General features: G+C 41.4%; 1 protein-coding gene across 2 annotated transcripts; it reads left to right on the top strand.

Annotated features, from left to right (window-relative positions):
* Positions 1-420: 420 nt before the first annotated feature.
* On the top strand, positions 421-9,112 carry MRGBP (MRG domain binding protein). Of its 2 annotated transcripts, XM_059713209.1 has the most exons (6): positions 509-598; positions 942-1,052; positions 3,188-3,309; positions 3,801-3,882; positions 5,594-5,668; positions 7,847-9,112. In XM_059713209.1, the coding sequence occupies exons 2-6, from the start codon at positions 986-988 to the stop codon at positions 8,035-8,037; spliced, it is 537 nt and encodes a 178-aa protein (XP_059569192.1). In that variant the 5' UTR covers positions 509-598; positions 942-985; the 3' UTR covers positions 8,038-9,112. The 2 variants fall into 2 exon arrangements, with proteins under 2 accessions (XP_059569191.1, XP_059569192.1); XM_059713208.1 differs by lacking the exon at positions 942-1,052 and having other exon boundaries at positions 421-598.
* Positions 9,113-11,786: the final 2,674 nt, after the last annotated feature.

Genomic DNA, 11,786 nt, shown 5'->3' with positions numbered 1-11,786 from the left:
AATGTTGTAAGCTCCGTTCATCGCAAGTCAAACCTGACGTCACGGTGTCCATTTATGAGCGCCGTTCATCGCAAGGCGAGACTGACGTCAAAGTGTCTATTCACGGTTCGTCGCAAGTCAAACCTGACGTCACGGTGTCCGTTTATGAGCGTCCTAATTGCCGTCCGTCGCGAGTCAAGGTGTCCGTGTACGAGCGTCGTTAAAAGCGCCGTTGGTCGCCAGTCAACGCCTCCCGTGTCCGAGCGTGCCCCTTGCCGTGGGTGTGGGTGTGCGCGGGCACACACCACGTTTGCTAGTGCAAACCCCCCGCACTCGCGTGCGCTGGCGGCCCGGTGCAGGCCCGGGTGAGGCGCGCGCGGCCTGTGGCGGGCGGGCGCCAGGGGGCGCCGGGGCCTGTCGTGGCGGGCCGGGCCGGGCCGGGCCGGGCCGGGCGCCATGGGGGAGGCGGAGGGCGGCTCGGCGGAGAAGCCCCCGGCGCCGGCAGCGGCGGGGGGAGCGGGGCCGGAGGCCGGCGCGGCGGCCGAGGAGGCGGCGGTGGTGTGGAGCCCCGAGGTGGAGGTCTGCCTCTTCCACGCCATGCTGGGCCACAAGCCCGTGGGTGAGCGCAGGCCGCAGCGGAGCCTCGGGCTCGCGTAGCGGCGCCAGCCGGGGAAGGCGCGCGGCGGGCGGGCACCGTCAGGATGGACCCACCGCTCATCAGCAGCGAGGGCAGCCTCCACCGGGCGCGGGGACGCGGGGGGGGGTGCTCAGTGCCAAAAGACCATTCACAAAAAACCCCTAAAAAAGTAATTATAAATATGATAAATCAAAATCCCAGCATGATGCTTCTCAGCCAGGGTGTTGCAGCCCCTTGGGATCGTGTCGGGGTGCCGGCACGATTCCCCCAGAGGTGATACACAGGACAAGCCTTCAGACCCACATTTGTGACCTCTTTGCAACAGGAGAATTGCTCCGGGATGTTGCCGAAGTCAAATCATGAGTGAAAATGAAGAGCTGTCGTTTTCCAAAGGGGTCTTCGGGTCTGTTGTGGGGCGCCGCGAGTCTGAAAAAGTGTGAGAGCCGCTCTGCGCTTTTATTATGTATTTAAAAATTTAAAAAACCTGAGTAAAAGCCAAAAGCTGGCGTTTTCTAAGCGGCGTCTTGCGTTTAAAAACCTTGAGAGCCGCTTCTGTAGGTCTAGAGACGGCGCGGCGCGGCCTGGGGCATCGGGCGTTGCTGCCTAGGGGTTGGGAGGAAGAAGCAAGAAGACCCAGAAATGTGTTTATTTGAGTAAATACCCTTGGATAACCAGTCTTTCCAAACTACTGGTTTGCACGAGTCGAGGAGAGCCCTGTTGATCCTTATAAGTATACATTTATAAGTATATCAATATAGTTATAAATGTAGAAAAATGTGGGCCTATACGTATATCAATATAGATATAAATGTATAAAAATGTGGGCCTATACGTATATCAATATAGTTATAAATGTATAAAAATGTGGGCCTATACGTATATCAATATAGATATAAATGTATAAAAATATAAGCCTATAGGTGTATATATAGTTATAAATGTATAAAAATGTGGGCCTATATGTATATAAATATAGTTATAAATGTATAAAAATGTGGGCCTATATGTATATAAATATAGTTATAAATGTAGAAAAATGTGGGCCTATACGTATATAAATATAGTTATAAATGTAGAAAAATGTGGGCCTATACGTATATCAATATAGATATAAATGTAGAAAAATGTGGGCCTATACGTATATCAATATAGTTATAAATGTATAAAAATGTGGGCCTATACGTATATCAATATAGATATAAATGTATAAAAATATAAGCCTATAGGTGTATATATAGTTATAAATGTATAAAAATGTGGGCCTATATGTATATAAATATAGTTATAAATGTATAAAAATGTGGGCCTATATGTATATAAATATAGTTATAAATGTATAAAAATGTGGGCCTATACGTATATAAATATAGTTATAAATGTAGAAAAATGTGGGCCTATATGTATATCAATATAGTTATAAATGTAGAAAAATGTGGGCCTATACGTATATCAATATAGATATAAATGTATAAAAATATGGGCCTATACGTATATCAATATAGATATAAATGTATAAAAATATGGGCCTATACGTATATCAATATAGTTATAAATGTATAAAAATGTGGGCCTATACGTCTATCAATATAGATATAAATGTATAAAAATATAGGCCTATACGTCTATCAATATAGATATAAATGTATAAAAATGTGGGCCTATACGTCTATCAATATAGATATAAATGTATAAAAATATAGGCCTATACGTCTATCAATATAGATATAAATGTATAAAAATGTGGGCCTATACGTCTATCAATATAGATATAAATGTATAAAAATATAGGCCTATACGTCTATCAATATAGATATAAATGTATAAAAATGTGGGCCTATACGTCTATCAATATAGATATAAATGTATAAAAATATAGGCCTATACGTATATAAATATAGATATAAATGTATAAAAATATAGGCCTATACGTATATCAATATAGTTATAAATGTATAAAAATGTGGGCCTATACGTATATAAATATAGATATAAATGTATAAAAATGTGGGCCTATACGTATATCAATATAGTTATAAATGTATAAAAATGTGGGCCTATATGTATATAGATATAGTTATAAATGTATAAAAATATAAGCCTATAACTATATAAATATAGATATAAATGTATAAAAATGTGGGCCTGTACGTATATCAGTATAGTTATAAATGTATAAAAATATAAGCCTATAACTATATAAATATAGATATAAATGTATAAAAATGTGGGCCTGTACGTATATCAGTATAGTTATAAATGTATAAAAATATAAGCCTATAACTATATAAATATAGATATAAATGTATAAAAATGTGGGCCTGTACGTATATCAATATAGTTATAAATGTATAAAAATGTGGGGCTATAAGTATATCAATATAGATATAAATGTGTAAAAATATGGCCCTATATGTATATAAGTATATAAATAATACCAAGGGGGGGGGGCATTTTAACCTGGCATTTTACGGTTAGCCCGGCGTAGTTCAGTATGAATTACGCTGTGATGTGATCACCGCGTGTAAACCTAAGTGAATAGTGCCGCTCACTCAGACTTCTTCCTTCCTTCAGGTGTGAATCGCCACTTCCACATGATTTGTATCCGAGACAAATTCAGTCAAAATATCGGACGTCAGATTTCGTCCAAAGTGATTTGGGACCATCTAAGCACTATGTACGACATGCAAGCACTTGTGAGTATTGAAGCTCGGCGTAGGGGGAATACTGATTTTTCTTCTGTAGGCTTCACTAGCTTTCTTACAAGTGTCTTGGTCAAAAGGCCTGAATCTTGTGTCACGGCGGAAATTGGGACTAAATCCACTGGAGTTTTCCCTGTGTAAAATGTTACAGGAGGAGAGGACCCAGCCCGTTATTTTTGGTGTCACATCTTCATGGAGTTCTCTGGAAGATTTTTGGCCCTTACAACCCGATCTTGCAAGTCATCGGTTCATACTTAACATTACCCCTGTTAGTACGTCTACGCACTTGCACAGAGTTAGTATGCAGGGCCCAGGGCATTATTGCCATACAGGCATCTTGATGTCACTATTACGAGACTCCTGACCTCCCACTTATGAATGATTTAAACTTCTCTTGCATATGAAATGACGTGTGTGCGTTAGAAAACTTCCGGACTGATATTTTAAGAAAATCCTTTACAGATTTTTTTTTTTTCCTTTTTAAGCATGAATCTGAGATTCTCCCTTTCCCGAATTCTGAGAAAAACTTCATCCTGCCTGAGGAAATTATTCAAGAGGTGAAAGAAGGTGAGATTTGATACCAGTGTTTATTAGTCTCAAAACAGGAAATCTATTTGAACTCCAAAAGGAGTGAAAGCAGGATGAATGTACCAGCCTGAAGCCAAATCACTGTATTGTGATGTTAAGGGTCATGGAGTATATCCATAAGTGAAATGTAGATAGGATCTTTGCTACCTTGATTTGGTACCAGCAGATTCAGGTTAGAGACTTTGGGTATGAATTAGGTCTTTCACTTACTTCAGTGGGACCTGGGTGCAGAGATGAGAGAGGAATTTGGCCCTTTGGAAATAAATCCAGGGAATCAACAATATATTTGGGTGTGTTTTGCACTTCTTGGCTGCACTTCATCGCAGCTGTTGTCAGGACAGAATCTTCCTCATTAATACTTTGGTTATAATTTTATTATTGTTGTGCTTGAAAAAAAGACTTCGACAACATAGCAGATGAAAATCCATTGTACGCCTGTAGTAAAATCCTTACTGGATAAGAATTATTAGGCAATCGAACAGCAGTACAATTACTTTTTAAGCACTTAGGGCTCCTATACATGTGTAGGAAGGCTGCTCCAACATGCTGTAATTACAGCGCGTTAATTGAGTCTGCTGGAGCATGGTTATTACCACATTTCAGCAGACTTCAGCGTGGTGCCATGTGGATCAGTGTCCCCACGCTGAAAAATGGTAGCGGAGCACTTTAAACTAAAGCTTGTTTGATGAGCTTTAGTTCAAAATGCCCCACCACCTTTATTCAGCGCAGGGACGCTGATGCATGTGACACTCCGGGTGCTCTAAGAGCTGCACTAATTAAAGTTCCACCCCCCCCTCCCCCCCCAATCTCCCCCTGCCTCCCGAAGCATGTCTACAAGCACCCTAAAAGACACTTGCTCTTTGCCTGTATGCCTTACAAAACACCTGTGGTATCTGGGTATTTGGTATAATTATTCCATTTTTATTGTTAGGTTTTTACATTTTATTTGTGTGTCATTTTTAAGAGTGCTATTACTTTCGGTTAGATTTTCCATGCACCTTTTCTCATAGCTGTCTTACAAATAACTTGAAAGAAAATTTTAGCATATGATCTTTAATGTGCTTAGAGCATTAAAGCAATACTGTTGTATTTATATGCAGCTCTAAAATCTGCTCTCTTAATGTGTTTTTCCATGAATTTGACTGCCTGATCATTCCAAAACTTATTTCTCCTTGCAACTCCTCTCAGTATTGTCTTTACCGACATGACAGAAATTTTAGTTTAAAAGAAATACGTATAAAATTTGGGTACCTGACAACAATCTGGATTTTTAAACTACACCAGAATGCTTCTTAACTACTAGCTGCAATATACATTCCGCTAAAAGTTTATATTCGAAGCTCGGTGTAATTAACTAGTCCAAGCCATTGCAGTGTATTTTGCTTGCTTACCATCTCACTTTTGTTCCTACTAAAAAATAACTACACCAGAAACAGATAGGATAACATCTACCTTACTAATTGGTGCCATACTTCTACTTTGTGTATTGCTGTCAGCAATGATGGACATCTGATTGTTCTTTTCATCAAACTTTTTTGGGCGATGGGTGATCTATCTGCTTTGAGTTACAGTTGACTCTCACAGTGACTAGTTCTGTACCGTACATTTGTTGCTGGAATATGTTGGTTCAGGAAAAGGTATACTTTTATCTGTCAGTCAGTCATCAATTGCTTAATACATTCTTTTACAGGAAAAGTAATGATTGAAGAAGAGGTGAAGGAAGAAATAAAAGAAGAGCTAGAACCTCATGCAGGTCCAGATGAAGGTACAGTTATACTTTTTGGACTTCATAGCCATGTTTATTAGGGCTGTGCGAAGCTTCGGTCGCTGATTCGATTTGGCGGCGATTCGGCCAGTTTCAGCAGCTGAATCTCCAAATCAGAATTGAATCAGGAGACCCTTTTAACCTCTCCGAATCGTTTCGGACGTAGAGACAGCTTCAAATGTTTATTCTACATACCTCAAGGTACCAGGCGGCTTGTGAATGCTGAGATGGTGGGGCAGATGGAGCGTCCCACGGCAGCGCAGGGGGATCCCCAGCACACTTGGCAGCGGACCCAGAAGTGGACCATAAGCACTTCTGGTCCACTTCCAGGTCTGATGGGGAGTGTGCTGGGCCCGCCTCCCCCCCCCAACCCCGCACTCCCTCGGCTTGGCAGCTGGTACCTCCTGGGTCTGGGGGCGGCACCTGGCATCCTCTGGCGGCCAATTGCCGAGCTGTGGGGGTGGCTCCCCCGCACGCTCGGCAGTGGACCAGAAGTGCTTCCAGTCCACTTCCGGATCCACTGCTGAGCATGTGGGGATGCTCCTGTGGGATGCTTCATCCACCCCACCATTGCAGCATTCATGAGCCATGCCTGGTACCTCAACGTATGTAGAAAAATCTTTTAAAGCTGTGTTTATGGCTGAATCTCCAATTCTCCGAATCAGCATTGAATCTTCAGATTCGGATTCAGCCAAATCAAATCAGGACAGTGATCCGAATCAACGAATCAAATCACTGTCCCCTGAATCGAGTTGAACCCGAATCGAATATGGCCTGCTTTGCACACCCCTAATGTTTATCTAGGAGACAGCAGAAAGTTGTGAGGGCATTATTTCAAGTGATAGTCCAAAAATCTGATCTACTTTAAAATTGGTATGATGTGATGTGGATTCTCTAAGAGTATAAATCCATTGTTAAGAATTAAAATATTTTTTTAAACGCACAGAAACCATTGTCCTGGAAAGGGACACATTTAAATTCTATTTTGTGGCCTTGCAGTTGCATTGAACAATGTGTTTGTTCTAAATTATGTTGGTCTCTAAACAGCTGATTTAAACTACAGGAACAAATGGTAGAGAATAAATGATCATAGCTGACTGTGAGTGGCAAAACTGCATCATTGTAGAAACCTGGTCTCAAGATGACAAAGGCATTGATTACTATAACAAGGTTCACATTCAAAATAGTCTTCTGGTTAGGTGCTTATGGTAATTTCTGCTAAATCAGGGCTGTCTAACATCTGGGTAGCCAGGAGCTGCATGAAGTATGGGCCACAGTCCCTGGGACCACACAAGGCAGGAACTATAGATTTGGAGGTCACTTGCCACACAAGTCCCCCCTTCCGTCCCCCTCACCCCCCTTCAGTGCAAGAAGCCCATCACCTTCCTTTGTCTCTCACAGCTGAGCAGCCCAGCCCTCTCCCCAATGCATGGGCACCCTGGCCCCAGGAGGGCAGGGCCAGTGCATGGGCAGTTCTCCCCCAGGAGGAAGTAAAAGCTGGAGGAGGAGGAAGGGGGAGTTGGAAAAACCCAGCTGCCACAACAGGAGCAACAGCAGTAAAGGGCAGAGGTGTTTGGGGCTGCGTGTGCTCTGCGGGGCACCAGTTGGACAGCTCTCTGCTAAATGATTTTCTAATAGCAAGCACAGGCTCATAATATTATCACCCTAGATTGTGAACTGGAGACAAAGGGCAGATCCCATGCCCCCACTAGAAGGAATCCTTTTCATACCAGATCATTCTGTTTCTAACAGTTGCCCATATGTGAGGCTTTGGAGAAACTGCTCTTTGCTCCAAATTCAGTTGTGCAGCTTGTATGTTGAAGCAGGGAGATTCCATTCTTCTCTCTGAAAGTGCTCAGCTCACTCCTTTAACTGAGACTTGATTTTTCAACACTTGCGATAGAATAAGGTCAAATGAAATCAGTGAGAATGTTGTTATTTATTACATTGGGAGCAAGATCCTGCCCATTGTTACTGGTCATGAACTTATCCACTTAATATCAGAAAATCCTGATGTTCTTAAAAGAACTTCCTTCTGTAAAAATGGGGATGATAATTGTATATTCACAAAGTTGTGAGGATTAGCTGGTTTGACAAATGTTCCATAGTACGAGAAATTACATACGATCTTTTTTCATATGAACCTGATCTGGTATCATTGCTTTGATCCTTTTTCAGTTTATGGACCTTCAGGAAACTTGGGAAAAGCAACTGAAAAACCAAGCAGCAAAGAGAAAGACAAGACCTCATCAGATTCTGGGTCTAAAGAAGGAGCTGATAAGAGGAAACGTAACAGAGTCACTGAAAAGGTCTTAAATGCAAATAGCAATCCCTCCAGTCCAAGTGCTGCTAAACGGCGCAGAACATGAGGAAGTCGTGAAAGACTTTGTTTAAGTGTAGTCTTTAACTACAGAATCTGGGTAGGGAAGATTAGAAGGAAAGCCATCATAAAGACTTGTTCATTTGGGAAAAGTATGTCTGAGTCCGGTATTCAAAGCATCTGCACATTGGTGTTACATGTGGAAATGGACTTGCCTATTCCTTCTTTTAATTTACTTGGTCAGCATTGCATAGCTAAATGATGGCTATGTCCTCAACATACTGAAGGAGAAAGCTGGCAGCTTTTCAAATGTGTGTGCTTAACAAGTTGGGCGGTAGCATTTTAAAATATCAGTAACACACACACACACACACACGCACACGGTGTCGTACTTCCAAAAAGGAACTTTTGGGAAGACAAGAAGCCGCAGTTCATGATGAGTTTAGGTTATTTGCAAAGTTTAGATTCGTTTCATGTCTTCTGTTTGCTGCTTTCTTTGAGTACTTGAATCTCTTTGTGGGTGACGGTTCTAGAACATTTTACTTACAGCAAAAACAACGTTTTTATTGGACGTCTGACTTTGTTGGTCCAGTAAAATTAAGTTAGTATATTAAATACAGATTGCTGTATTAAGAAGAAGTAAAACCCCTTTCTGATGGAGGCTTGGTGGTGTAACATATTAGCACGTACTGTAAAAAAGTCAGTGTTTTGTTTCCAAATTGAATTTTTCATAAGTGGCCTAAACTAAAATGTCTTGTAGTGCCAAGTGGTATAAATGGGTTCACCTGGGAATGCAAGAACCTTGAGCTATTGTTCCACCCACTTGTATTGTAATAATGTATATAACAGTTGTTTTTGTATTTCACAGATTGCAATTTTTAAAACTTTTATTAGGGGGTTGTTAAATTGAATTAAGATTGCAAAATGTTAATCTTTTGCAGTTACTGTACTTACCTGAAGTTGTCTTAGTTTAAGCTCTTAAAGATTTATGATACTTTTCAATTTAATGTTTTGAAAATCGCAGGATTTTGCAGGTTAAGCTAGTGAAAGAAGCAGGTGGTAGTGTTGGTGAATTGTATCTCTGGCTATTAATCTTACTGTTTAATTAAAAAAATTACAATGCTTCTTTGTCTGGCAGCATTTCTGTCAAGTTGAGGAATTAGAGATCTAATAGCCTGTGTTTTACTGCATATGCCTAGCCAAATTTTTCACTGTTGACTCATTAATTTCTTTTGGTTTACATCAAGAATAAATTTGGCTCGTTGTGTGTAATTAGATGCTCGCTGCATAAGTGAGCAAGAAAACAGGCTCAAGGCTTGGTGTTTTGGGAGGTATTTAGCGACCTACATACTTGAGAAAAATCTCACAAGGCCCTTCCTCACTTGTATCATTAAAAGCCTAAAATACTTTTGAACATCCAGCTCTTAGTAGCTGGATTTGGACCTGACAAATTGCCCAGTGATGATTTATGGCATTTATGGCTTCTGCAGCACTCACATGAACACTGCCGAGAAGTACATCCTATCCCCCTGCTTCCACTCAGTATGCATCAGTCCCAGAAAGAGGGCAGTGAACCTGCCCTGAGGGTGGTCCCTGCCATAGACAGATCTCAAGAGACATGCCCTTAAACGACACGCCAGGTGAAATCCTGCTCCTACTGAACTACAGAAGCTTTGCCAGTCACTTCAATACAGCCAGGATTTCACCTGTTCCGATTAATATAGTTATCAAGTGACATGTTTGTCCTTCTTTTCACTTCCTTCTGCTCTTTTTTTTTTAAAGATTAAAATTAATAATAGTCTAGTCTGACATTATGATGTGTCTGATCTTGTGTTAGGTGCTAGAGCAGGCTACGTTCCCCGGTACTCTGGTACCAGAAAATATTGTCTACAAATGGCCAGTCAAAGCCAGCTCTCTGCCATCCCATTCCATTTGGTTTATTGAACTTCACAATGACAAGGGATCTGTAAAAAGCACTTGAGTTCATTTTGAGGGGAAATGAGGAGAAACAAGTCTTTAACCCATTGCAACCCATGGATTCAAGGGGTTGTAGGACAAGATGTGTGCTGTTAAACTTTACACCGTTCAAACTTTATGTAGATTCATGCCTGTTTGTTGGCATAATTTCCACTCTGCCCACTTTCACATGACCCCTGAATTTTGGCCAATTGAGTTTAATGGGAGTCTACGCTGGTGCCATGCTCCTTCTGGGGGAAGTGAAGATTGTAGCAAGAAAAGCAAATAAAAAGTGCGTGTGTATCTGCACGCACATTTTAGACTAACCCATATTTTAACCTGTCCTAAGGATATAGAGCAAAGTATAAGTTTCACTATGCATGTTCTGTGCATGCACAGATTGGTAAGTATAGCTTAAAAACAAGAGTTTAAGGGAGTCTGATTTACACCTCTTTCATGTCACACCTTTTTATTTTGGTGGTGGTGTGTGTGAGGAATGAGGTTGTCAACTGATGTCATAGGATTGGTTGTAAGCAAGCAAAGTGCTTCCTGCCTGACACCATGCTTCCTCTTAATGGATGTGATATACATTCCCCGGGATTCAGTAACTACCAATCAGACCACCAGAGTTCAATTCCAATTTAGCATTTCCACTGATTGCTTCAAAAAAATATATATGCAGCCTTTTTGTTATATTCCATAGCCCCGCCTAAAGCTTTTTGCTCAGCTGATTGAGAAATGAGGTCTACTGAAGGAAGTGCTGTTTGGACCGGCCACTCAGCAGATGCAGTGTTGTGAGACCAGAAGTCTTGTGAAGTTGAATGGTTAGTAGAAGGTTTGATAATGCAAACACTGAGACCAATTTGGAAGCCTCCTATGCAGAAGGAAAACCAAACAAGGCTCTGGCAAGGCTGTCGGTACTCTTGATTCTCGCCCTTTCTTGTACGATACAGTACAAATACAGAACCGGGACAGTCTTGAAGTTCAGATGCAGGTGTATTGTATACACAGTGAAAAGGGGAATTAAAAGATAGTTCTGACATTTTTCAGTGGGGAAAAATGCTTTGCTGCTTTTGACTATTTGCTAAAACAAAATAACTTGGTCTTTAATGGAAAAAAAAATTAAACTTACTGCTTATTGCTATAATGAATACCCCTTTATACTATAATGTTCATGTGGCTATAGCAAGTCACAAGGTCTGTTTTTAAGCCTTCATTTCTGATACTCTGCTCCCACATTTTGCTCACATACAAAAGGCCAGAATGAGTGCTGACGCAGAACATGGTAGAGCCCTCCAGATGCAAAGGTGGAAACTGGTAACACAAGGAGTAGCATTTTCCTCTCCATCAGACAAAGAACAGAGATCAAATTGAGAGCGCTTATTAAGAAGAGGATGTCAAGAGCTGCAGAGGATTGACTGAGTATTTTCCTTCAGAAAACACTGAGACAACACTCCCCTAGCCTCCAGGTCAATCCATTTGGAGTTCAGGGGCCAGATCTGTGCCTTCACTGCAAGAATGGCCTCGCAAAAAAAATTAAAGAGGTCTTGTTTTGCAGTTCTTTTGGAAGACACTGCCAGCTCCAAACATCACCGCACACCCATGCAACCTCCCAGGGCAGTCTGTGGTCTGCAGCATCTCCTTACTCACTCCAGGTAGCAAAGCCGATCCTTCAGGGCGACCTACAATGCTTTTCCAAATCAAGACCCTTCAAAACACCCTTACGAGCAACCAGCATGATCCCAGACTAGGGTTATCAACTCTGTTTGAATCTATGCTAGAAGGTTTCCAGAACACCAACATGGCCACAACACAACGCGAACGCGCGCGCGCTTCGTCTAT

The sequence above is a fragment of the Alligator mississippiensis genome, chromosome 9 (genome assembly GCF_030867095.1).
Source record: "Alligator mississippiensis isolate rAllMis1 chromosome 9, rAllMis1, whole genome shotgun sequence".
In the NCBI taxonomy this organism is placed as follows: Eukaryota; Metazoa; Chordata; order Crocodylia; family Alligatoridae; genus Alligator; species Alligator mississippiensis.
This window is presented reverse-complemented; position numbering and strand designations above follow the sequence as displayed.